General features: G+C 45.5%; 1 protein-coding gene across 3 annotated transcripts in view; it reads right to left on the minus strand.

The window, feature by feature from the left end:
- The window catches only part of MLLT6 (MLLT6, PHD finger containing), a 119,470-nt gene that overhangs the window by 14,996 nt on the left and 92,285 nt on the right, over window positions 1-12,189 (minus strand). For all 3 annotated transcript variants that reach the window (XM_063138509.1, XM_063138510.1, XM_063138508.1), the window contains exons 11-12: window positions 2,783-2,967; window positions 1,330-1,447 (exon numbers count right to left, since the gene is read on the minus strand). In XM_063138509.1, coding sequence (XP_062994579.1) covers window positions 1,330-1,447; window positions 2,783-2,967 — 303 coding nt within the window. The remainder of the gene's footprint in view (window positions 1-1,329; window positions 1,448-2,782; window positions 2,968-12,189) is intronic.

Genomic DNA, 12,189 nt, shown 5'->3' on the forward strand with positions numbered 1-12,189 from the left:
GACTACATGTGACAAGAGGAGGCCCAGGCCTACCCCTGGGAAGATGATCCTATGCTTAAGAGCAAAAGGGCCAAGTAGTTGAACGGACTGAAACCCTTCCAGCTCCCATTGTTTAACTGCCTATAGGGTCTGCCCTCCAGTGCTTTCCCCCCAGGAGAGTTCACTGCAGGGGGGGGGCACTCTGGGCATATAAGCTTCAGTGGGGGTGGGAGAGGGTTTAACATTCTCTATGCATCCTTTTTGCTCTAAAATTGGGCCCTGATTTTTAAGGGGCAGACCTGGATTTACAGAAATCAGTGTCAGCTCTAAGTTTGGGAGGCTGTTGGGCAAGATTACAGTAGGGGAGCCCTTTTCTGAATAGGCCTACCTCCTCCTCGCTCCTGTCCCTGCTGCCAACTCACTTGCCCTCTTCCTCTGGGCCCAATCCATGCAGCCGCCCAGAAGGAGAACACAAGGCAAGGCAAGGATGCTGCTCGGTCTCCTCCTCACTCTTGTCACTGCTTTTATGCTCAGAGAGGGCAGGTGGACAGGTATCAACAGCAAGGACGGAGGAGCAGGGCAGGTGCTCCAGACAGCGGGGGGCCCTGCAGGAGTGTGGGCATTGGCAGGTGCCCAATGGTGCCTGTCTCTGATGCCATCCTAGTTGTTATGTCTAGCTTGGTCTGCAAAATTCCTATGAAATTTAGCATACTAGTAATTTTGCAGAGGTGGGCCCTGACCTGGCTAGTATTATACTCCTAAATTTATAAGTGTCATATTATGCTACTTCCCAGTTGCCCTACACTCACCATTGACGCAGTTAATCTTCTACATTACAACACATTCTATGCCCCGTGCTGCTTTGAAACAAAACCCTCTTAAATCTCCCTGTGAAATTGAAAGTGTTCGATGCAACCTCCACAAACATACCCACTTCCTGACTTGAGGAATGTTGTTGCTCCCACTTGCCACCAGATGGCACCCTAGTGCAGTCATCATCTCTCTCTCTCTCTCTCTCTCTCTCTCTCTCTCTCTCTCTCTCTCTCCTTCACTGCACATGCGCGTGCCCCCTCCCCCTCTGCCTGTGTTCATTTCCCAAATGTTCTTCTAGGTCAGATTTCAGATGCTTGGCTACTGTACTTATATGTCAAAGAGCCTGGTCTTTGTAAATGGCACATTCTTCTTTACAAAATGAAGAATTAAATCTGAAGTGCTCCCTGCCCCCCCCCCCCCATAATGTGCCAGTGCTCCCTCAGATGGAAATCTCATCCACACAGGGAAGGAGGAAGATAACCCTGGATGCTTTTGAATGAGATCAGAGCTGATGTAAAATTTCCCTCCTTTGTGTACCTGTCCGGTTGGTTTCTGATTGGTTCAGCAGGGGGTTGATTGACAGTCCAGAGGTGAGAGGGCTTCCAAAAATGTGTGAGGAAGGGAGACTGAATGTAGGTCCTGCCAGAGAGAACACCTGCGAAAGAGAAAGGAGAAAACAAACACTTTGTTTTAAGAGCCTTTTTTTCCAATCTTCCCACCAAATCCTTGACTAGCACTGAAATGAAGAGGCAACTGGGCCCCTATCTTAGACAGGCTCCAAAACATTGGGTTTTCATTTTGCTGAAGAACACTAGCTGCTTTTTTCCTTAAAATGAGAACATGTTCTTTCTGCAGAAAGCTCCAGTGAACTTGAACTCTGGTCCCCTTCGAGGAAAAACCAAACTAAACCAAATCTGGTGGTATGTACACAAGTAAAGCCAGAGACCAGAATAACGGGGAGAAGTTCAGCTCTGGATCCTAGATCATCAGGTTCATATCATGGGAGGGGCTTCTGGATTATTGCTCTAGTAAAACATTAACATCGCCCTCCTCCTGTTCCTCTTCCTCCTCAATGAATAACAGCATTTACACTTTGGGCTTTTCTACACAAGGTTGTTAAATCCACTGTATCTACTTTTGGATTTGTTGCAGAATTGAGATCTGGCAACTACACAAGGAGCATTACCTTTCTTGTTTTTCCATTAAATAACCTCTAGGTGGCACTGTGTTATAGTGGAATAGCACAAACACACAAGAGGAAATAGCATTTTCTTTCACCGTTAGAAAATATATCCTATTTTCTCTGCCTCAAAAAGACTTGCAGAAAGTGCTGTTAACAAATAGAAATGAAACTGGAGGGTTATGGCATCATCTAAAGAACCTGTAAACAACCATGAGTAGGAAATGCTTCGTGTAGAGAAGCTCTTTGTTTTGTTTTTAATAAGAAGATGGTAGAATTTTTAGCTTTTAGTTAATGATGGGAACTTACAGGCTGCAAATACAAAATGAGCAGCTGCATTTACTGTGAATGAAGGACGAATGGCACTCTCATGCAGCCTTACACAGTCAATTAGCACATTCAACTAGTGAATACTGCTACTGGCCAGTAGTGTTTTTTTTCTTCCCTGACACGGGTTCTGAGTAGAATTCTGAGTAAAATAGTACTACTGTAAAATAGAAAGGGGCAAGAGCAACCTTTCTGTCCCATGTGGACTTGAAGTACTGGTATCCATAATCTTTATGAGCAGCAAACGTTCTTGATTTGCTTCATATTTTACAAATCATACCCCACAGAGATCAATCTATAAGTTACTCAAAGTAAATTTCTTTTTGGTATCCTTTAATGTCTACCTTTTACATGTATAATCTCCCAAAAGTCAGGATGGTCTTTTTGTACGTGGATGACGCCAGAGGGAATGAGCAAAAGAACTGGGAGCCTGACCCTCTCATAAAAATGAACAGGTACAACACTGATGTTTGAAGTCCTTACCTGGGTAGTGGAGACGGAAGAAGAGGAGGAAGTTGGGATGGTGCTAGCAAAGGGAGAGCGGGTGAGCTGGGGGAGCGATGAAGTGCCTTGGTGAGCCAGAAGGCTGGAGGAGAGGGGAGTGCTGCACACTGTCCTGAGCACCCCACCCCCGTGCGAAATGGGGTCCTTGTTGCTTGTATAAATCCCTGCATGAAGAAATCAGAGGGCAACTTGAGACAAGGGAGCCAGACATCAAGAAAAGGATGTCCCTGTTGTGCCTAATAACTGTTTATTTAGAATTCCCTGCCTCTGTCTGTCTCTCTCTCTTCTAGGATAGTGTAATAGCCTTTCTTTACCACCTTCGCCCTCCTGGAACAATTCCATCATGGCGTGCCAGGAATATTTCCATTTTATAGAACTGGACCAACTGCCGTTAAGGGCTTTCCCAGGGAATAGCACAACAAATGGACTCGCTTATTCTGTCATATCCAGATACAGCATTCTCCAGCCCATAAACCACAAGGTATTCCCATCAACAACATGGGAAGATGTGATTGTTCTCCCCAGCTATCAGAACCCAATGGGGTTTGGAGTGGGGTCTGGAAAGTGCACAAATCCTCTGAACAGTACCCGTGACATCACTAATGGTCAGCCCACCCATACTGTGCCTTGCCCATGTTGTGGCTCTAAAGGTAGGGTGACCATATGAAAAGGAGGACAGAGCTCCTGTATCTTTAAAGTTGTATAGAAAAGGGAATTTCAGCAAGTGTCATTTGAATGCATGTAGCACCTGGTGAAATTTTGTCTTTATCATAACAGTTAAAGGTGCAGGAGCCCTGCCCTCTTGACCAGATACAAAAGAGTAGGGCACCTGCAGCTTTAACTATTGTGACGAAGAAGGAATTTCAGCAGATGCTGTATGCCTACAAATGACACCTGCTGAAAATCCCTTTTCTCTACAACTGTTAAAGATACAGGAGCCCTGTCCTCCTTTTCATATGGTCAGCCTATCTAAAGGTGAAGATAGATGCAATGTTTTTAGAGCAATGAAGCTGATCTGGAAGTCTCCTCACTGCATCTAATCGAAATTCCTCTCTTCAAGCAAGAAAAAATGGCTTTGAAAGTTTGAAGCAGAAGCAAGTGATACACAAGTGCAGCACCAATTGGGTGGCCTCCTGTGATGTCACAAAGAATCTTTCCCCCTCCTTTCCCCCTGGCATCCCCAGAGCTGTTTTTGCACTTTTAGAAAGTTTCAGGGTTGTTGTTGTTTTTAATTAGAAAGTGGTGATCAACATTTATGAAGTGCTTTTTTTAAAATAGGACTTTCTATTTGAACCATGGCAATAACAGCTGAGCCAAGGTTGGATTCAATGCCATGTCCGCCGGCTGTCATTTCAACTGCAAAGCCGGGAGAAAGCCAGGCTTATATTGAAGCTGAAGAATTCACTGTATGCTCTGTTGTGTCCCTGCTCCCCCCTCCCCCCGGCCAATCTTCTTTGTTACACCAGCTCAGTCTGCAAAAAGGTGAATTGTTTGCAGGAAGGGTAGAGTAGCTGAAGCTGAAATTGACTGGCTTCAAGTCAAAATGAGGGGAAACTCCTAGTCAATTTCACACACACACACAAAGACACACATATACACAAGTGAGTTTAGATTTTGCTTTGAGACTTCAGGTGAATTCCAGGGATGGAGAATCAGTTTCTTAGGTCCTGTACCTTGAAACAATGGTCCCTTCTACACCTAAGGGTTATCCCAGGAAAATGGAGGGATCATCCCTGCCTGCTCCTGGGATCCCCCCTATGTGGCATTTGGATGCACAGGAATGATCCCAGGATGATCTCGGGATATAGGGCTGGTGTAGACATGCCCTAAGGCTGCAATCTTAAACATACTGACTGCTCAGTGTGACTTACTTCTGAGTAATGTGCACAGAATTGCAATGTGTGACAGTTTCCGCCTCCAACTCCCTTCTTCACAGACTGGGAGCTGGAGTGCGTGCTGTTCAACCAACAAGATACAGCCTAAGCACACTTTGAACTAATCATCTAGAAGACTGACAATTATAAAAACCCACAGTTCCATATCTGCCCATTTATAACTCATAAATAGAGAGAAATGGAGGAGCGTAGGGACTAAGAGAGGTTGAGCAATGACACGTTCCCAAAAAAGGAAAACAGATTTGCTCAGATGGCATCAGCTTTTCCTGCTTTTTAAAGAACATCTTTTGAACCAGGCTTGGCAACGCTTGCATGTGACAGTCAACCCAGATCTAGAGGGAGTAGGCAATCTACATGCAATATTATTGCCCACTTGTTAATTTTCTGCCTGCACGCTGCCTGAAGACAGATCTAGATTTGATTTCACCCTTCTTCATTTCTACATTTGGAAGATACTACAAACACACCCGAATTCCGCTAATCCAGAGGTCCATCAGATGAGTGTTTTATCGCGGGCTCATTACTGCCTACTTAGGGATGTGCGTGCGTCCTTTAGACAACATTGTCTGCCTCCCACACGCCTCCCGTTCATTTTTCTGTTGCAAAACAGACCCCTTTTCATCTGTCTTTTTAATTTTTTTTAACAGAATGTGCTGCAATCTCCTGCTGTGTGCAGGAAAAGCAGCAAGATGAAAACGGCCTCTGAATGGGCCACGTGATCTTTGTTTACTTCCTCTTTCCCCTCTGGGCAGAAAGAGGAAGTAATGAGGGACAAAAGCAAGGGCAGAGAAGCGACAGTAAGGAAATGTGATTTTCCCCCATGTGATGATGCTCCCAACCTTCTCCAGAGCGCTAGCTGTGTTACTCTGTTGCAGCAAAAGCAAACATACCAACACCACAAAGAGACTTGTGGCACCTTAAAGACTAAAAATTGATTATGGTGTAGGCTTTTGTGGACTACTGTCTGCTTCATCAGATGCAAACTGTAGGCCACAAAAGCTTATGTCATAATCAATTTATTAGCCTTTAAGGTGCCATAAGACACTCTTTTTTGTGCTAATTCCATTCCACTTCATCTTAAGAGCTGAGTGGATCCCAGGACCAGCTCCTCAGGGCCACTTTATACAATGAATTGGTGATCCAGGTTTACGCTGGATCAATTGCACTGGTGGAAGTGGCTTTCCATGCCCCCTCCTTCCCATGAGAGCCCTTCCAGCTCTCTACTCAGAGAGTCAGGAGGCCCTGATGAATGGGGCGAGCTGTAAGGGGAGGGGAGATCCCCCCAAAACATGTGGAAGGATCTTCCACAAACAGAGCCTTCCTCTTGAAGAAGGGAGATCCTGGATCCATCCCAATATGCTTTTCCACATGTAATGGCCCATGTCAGAAATATACCATGTGGTGCTTAAACACGTATTTGGCACCTAAGCATGCTTCCAAGCTCCTTGCAGCATGTCTCTGCATTGGAAGGCACATCGCTTTGAGCCATGTGAGGTAGCCTCCAGCAATCGTCCTCTAGGGGGCAAAATCCAGGGGGCTGTCTTCACAACGCACTGGCGCCACCAGCCCCCAAAACCCCACGCTTGTGCTCCTGCAGATTGTCCCCATGCTAATGAGCTAGTGAGGGGGTTGCGTCAGAGGAGACACTGCTGCGCAACTTGGCTGCTCCCTCCCCCTCTTCCCCGTCTTTTTAATTTCAATTTTTTTAAAACTCTATTGAACATGGGGAAAGGTGAAGAGGCGAGGGAGGCGAGGCCGACAAGTGGGCCTGGGCTGGCTAGAGAACGTAATTTCCCCTCACCACCACCACCTCAAGGTTGGCTGCGCATATAAACACCCCTGAGTTGGAGGCCGCAGTGGCTCTTTGTCATCTTCTTCTCGCACCCTGTCCACACGCCCCTCCATTTATGTATTTTTACCTTTCATCTTATTTTTCTCCGGAGAAGTGCGGAGGTGTTCCAGCGGCCATCTGGCTTGCTGACCTGCCCCCTCTTCCCCCGTTCAGGGATGGCGACCAATCGGGGTCACTAACGGCTGGGACATGCCTCCAACGCAACACCAGAGCAAGGTGACAGATGGCAGATGCCGCCGTCGCCTCGCTGCAAGAGGGAAAAGTCGGGATAAGTTCCCAGCTTTTTAAATTCGGAGCTTCAGGGGAAAGCCCTGGGATGGCTCTGCAATGGCTGCTGCATCATAGGAATAACATAGGCAGGATCTATACTACTGCTTTAAAATGGTTTATAACAGTAGCAACAACTGTCGGGGCTCAGGGCACACTCCATATACAGTTTTCAAACCGTTTTCAAAGTGTCATATCCTGCTTGGTGTACGTCTGGCCCTATCACCACTGTGGAGCCAGCCCAGGGCTTTCCCCTCGTCAAGACAACCCCCAGGAGTCTTGGCTCTTGAGAGCCCTCCATATCCATCTGTTGGCTACCAGATCCCTTCTACCTCCACCATCTGCGGGGTTAATCAGTCCTAGGTACTAAATCTAACCCACTAGAGCCCAGTCATGTCAGTGAATTAAGAAAAGAACACCCCATTTCTGGCTCCCCCATTTCTCCCTACACCTACGTCTCTACACTGCATGCAGAGATTTCAAAACAACTCTCCACTTTTGTTTCGCCCACCCAGATGGCGAGCAGCTCAGGAGGCAGGAAATGGAGAAAGATGAGGGGGCAAACTAAATTTGACAGGTGGGTAGATTTTTTTTGCTAATATTTTCATTTCCACTTAAGCAGAGGCCGCTTCACATGTGACATTGGTAGGTGCAGCTATGGGGTCCACCTAAAATGTGTGAATGCAGCAACCCTCTGTTTGCAAGCATGCTGTATCCTACAAGTTCCCTCAACAGGGAGCTGGACTCGGAGGCCTGCGAAAGATGTGTGGGGAAAAAACGACCCTAAGTAGGCCCGGATTGTGAGCTGTTGTCTGGCGGACCCACCACACATGAAAAACCTCCCCCTGCCCGGCTCTTTGAACACAATAGAGGGAGGGAAAAGAAGACAACCAAGAAATATATCGCCTCGGGTTGTGATTATGGGAGGCGTGCGGTTGGTAACAGCTCCTCCCTGGAAAATAATTACATCCTGGATTCTCTTGCTTTCTCTTTCCTGGCTCCTCCCCTGCCCTGAAGCGGTGAGAGTAAAAGCCCCCATCACCAGGAAACGAAATGAAGCCGAACTACGCCTCCTCCTCCTCCCACGCCGCCCTCCCTCCCTATCTATCTGCTGTGACCTGAATAGAGGCATCTGCAAACAAGCCGGCAGAGATATGGGCAAAAGCGGCTGCCAAGCAAATCAGCCGTGGCCCGCCTGGCCTCTTGCTTCCTTTCCCTTAACCCTTTCTCACAAGCGCTGCTCCTTGGCAACTGGTGTTTATTCTGGCAAATATTGGGTCATTTCCCCCACCCCCACCCCCACTGCTGGCAAGTTTCCAGAACGTGTTGTGAATGTTCTGTCTTGAGCATGCAGTGGGGATCAGTACTCAGGAGCCAAGACGATCCATGCCCTGCAATTTCACCACACGCTGGGATGTTCAGTAGACGGCTTTGTCACAGTGACATTGCTTGGGAAACATTTGACACGAGTTACGTCAATTAGGCTGCAAGCCAATATAACGACCCCGTGTGCTCCAGATGTGCTGGGCCACATCTCCCATCATCCCCAAATAACATGGCCATTCTTCTATGCATATTTGCCTGGACGCAAATTCCCACTTAAACTCAAAGGGACTTACTTTTGAGCAGATGTATGCAGCTTGTGAGCAGGGCTGTGCATGCGTGCATACTGGAAGTCTACACTAGTGCAAAGAAAGTGCAAGATGTGGTCATGGGAGCACAATTCAGGCTCCTGAAAAATCTCAGCTATCTTAAAAAAAAAGCAACTTTCATTTTTAAAATATTCAAGAATAAATAAGAAAAAGCATTATATTACTGAAAAGATCACATGTGGGTGAACAGTGTCCTAGAATGTAGTGTTCCAATATATTATGAACAATAGTCACTTGTCAATAAATGTATTTGTTCGCAAGCCAGAGCATGTTTCAAGCATGAAGCCAAGCTAAGGGATAAACTACACATTATCTCAATGCAGAGTTTGGCACTGTGTGATTCTTTTTATATTATTATTATTATTATTATTATTATTATTATTATTATTATTATTATTATTATTATCCCGCCTTTTGCCCAATACTGGGCCTCAAGGCGGTATTACAAAGTTGAAAACATACATTTTAAAACATAGGAAAAGAAATGTAAAAAAAATTAAAAGTTTAAAACAAAATTATAAGTCAGTACGGGGAGAAAACAAACCAGACAAGGGGACAGGCCCTCACCTTGGGGTCTCCCCCTTTCGGGGGGGCAACCCCGCTGGTGGCAGACCCACCCCCAAAAGAGCCTGCCTCTTAAGCTCCCAGTCCCCAAAAGTTGTTGCAGCTGGGGGTGAGATGGTTCTGTGCTGGAAGCCTGAGTCTGCTAGGAGGCAGATGGAAGGTTCCATAAACTAGGCAAACCCCCAAGGCAGGACAAGCCTTGCCAAGCTGGTGCCTTCCAGATATTTTGGGCTATGACTCCCAATAGCCCCAGCCAGCACTGGCTAGCACCTTTCCTCCCGTTCAGTGGCCATGACAAAAATCACCCTTCCTGGCTGCTATTTGGCATGGGGAAGAAGTAGCCACTGGCATCTTCCCTTCTGTGGCAAACAGCCTTGGGAGTACTGGTGGAATTTTTCTTGGGATCATGGCACAAGGGAAAAGGTGGGTGGGTGGAAATCCTCGGTGTGATCCTGATCATCCCACCCTGCACCCCATGGCTTCGATTTGAAGTTTAAAAAAGAATCACAGAACACCAAACAACGCATTTGACATAACGTATAGTTTCGCCCGATCTTGAGTTGTCTGAAAAACATGGCTTTTTAACAAAGCCTTTGATGGCTATATTCACCAAGCCTGTACATAATTTTAATTGCTTGAAAAATTTACTGTTTTTAAATTCTATACTGGTTTTAACTTATTGTTTAATTTGTTTTTAGCTGTGTATATTTATTGTTTTATATTGCTTGTATGATTTTACCCGTACGCCGCCCTGAGATCCTTGTGATATAGGGAGGATACAAATGTTTTAATAAAATAAAATAAATATTTTGCAGAATTCACCAACCAACCAATTTTGGTTGAAGGACTTGACACAGGCTTCCTCTCACAGCGCTTGCATTTGGTAGTTTTCTGTAATAATATTCCACACACCTGCATATCTGTCAGACCTAAAGCTTTTAAAACTTGATTTTGTTCTGACTTTTATACTGCCTGTTTGGTGCATTCTCTTCCCCTCCTTATTGTTTTATTATGATTTTATTAGAATGTAAGCCTATGCGGCAGGGTCTTGTTATTTATTGTTTTACTCTGTACAGCACCATGAACATTGATGGTGCTATATAAATAAATAAATAATAATAATAATAACTGTCTGACTTTTCCTCCTCTTTTGTCACTGTGAGCAGGAGAGGAGCCAGCTGAAAGCTGTGAGGGGGAAGGAAAGAGTCTGTATTTGGGAAGCCTGCAATCGTTCACCCACAAGAGAGCCCTCCGCCCCCACCCCGTCCCTCATGCCCTTTTCAAACACCCTTTTTGGGAACCGTATAGGACAGGAGTGGGGAATGCATGGCCCTCAATATGTTCCTAGACTACAACTCCCATCATCCTTGACCACTCACTATGTTGACTGGAGCTGGTGAGAGCTGGAGTCTAATAATATTGGGGAGGGGACAGGTTCCTCACCCCTGATATAGGGCAACAGCACTGCTCCTGCTGTAAGGAGGCTTTGTGACACCATCAGCTCTTATGTACCTGCCCGGACCTTAAGATCATCCACAGGGGCCCTCCTCCGTGAGCCCCTGCCAAAGGAAGTGAGGCAGGTGGCTACTAGGAGGAGGGCCTTCTCCGCTGTGGCACCCCAGAGAGGTCCGCCTGGCGCCTACACTGTACTCTTTTCGTCGCCAGCTGAAGACCTTTTTATTCTCTCAGTATTTTAACAATTTTAACTTAAATTTAAATTTTACTGTTTCTAACTCTGTATCTTATATCAATTTTGCTGCATGGTTTTATCCTGGTTGTGCTTTTGATACTGTATTTTGTATTTGTGTTTTTAACCCGTTGGTTGTTTTATTATGGTTTTAATTTTGGTGAACCGCCCAGAGAGCTTCGGCTATTGGGCGGTAGAAAAATGTAATAAATAAATAAATAAAATTCAAACCCCTTCATGCAGCTCAGAACTATTTGCAAACAACTCATTTCACACTAAGGAAAAAGGTGAAGACGGCCATGATTAATAGGCCTGGAAGCAAAAAGTCCAGAAAAACTTTGTGGGTATATAAAAGTGAGCAACAGCGAACCAAGCTACTGTTAGAAAATGCATCTGAGTAATAGCAAAGGACTCTTGGAAGAATAAAAATATTCTTAATATGGCTTAAAGGAAAGCAAATGGTTCTCGTTATGCAAACACACTCATCTCAAGGCCATGTTTCTATACACACCCCAACACTTGATGGGTGTTTCACTAGTGATCCAAACGGATTCTACTTCTGTTTTCCAAGAGGAGGGACAAGGGATATCTCAGAAGGGGTATTTTGCAAGCACTCGGAAGTCCAGCTCAAGGTCCTTCTGGCTTTTGAGGCTAGCAGCACAAACACAGATTCTGCCCTGTGTGCATGGATAGAGAGGTTAAGATACACTATGGTTGGCTGACATGTGCACTCACAACAGAAATCACACAAATACACACCGGGATGACCGTGCCTAAGGAAGATTGTGATGGGGACTGGAATCCTGAGGCAAAAACAGACAGATTTAAGGATGCCAGTAGGAGTTTGTTTGATGGTGCCTTTGCTGCCCCCACAACACAACACTTCTCTCAGCACTACACTGAGCTCTGAAGTGGGAAGAACAAACTGAGTTCCTGCACATTTTTGTCACAATTTGTGACACTGATTGTATGTTGCCTGTGATGAGTGCCTTTGGCTAGTACCCATACTTTCACCAATATGCCTCCTCTCACCTAATTCTTGAAAAATGTTTGGTAAGAGGAAAGATGAATACACACACACACACACACACACACACAGAGAGAATCATACTTAGAGATCCCATCCAATACACAAGGGAAGAGGCAAGACTGAGGGGTTGACTCAAGTGTTCAATATGCAATGCGTATACTTGTACCTAGAGTTGAAAAATCAGGTTCATGATACTATGAAGAACCTGCTTAAACCACTAAAAAAACCACATGGAAGCCAGACTCAAGGCTTCACCATACGAGAATAAAAACCCACATCCTTACCAGGGCTTCTGCTTCTGGACTCTTTGTGGGATTAAGATCAGCTCCTTTACAAAGGCTAACACATTTCTCAGCAAGTTCTATATATTTCATTTTACAGCCACTAGATGGCACTGCTGTGATAGCGCCATTACAGAAGTACACCCAGCAAATGAAGT

Source organism: Elgaria multicarinata, chromosome 11 (genome assembly GCF_023053635.1).
Source record: "Elgaria multicarinata webbii isolate HBS135686 ecotype San Diego chromosome 11, rElgMul1.1.pri, whole genome shotgun sequence".
Lineage (NCBI taxonomy): Eukaryota > Metazoa > Chordata > Lepidosauria > Squamata > Anguidae > Elgaria > Elgaria multicarinata.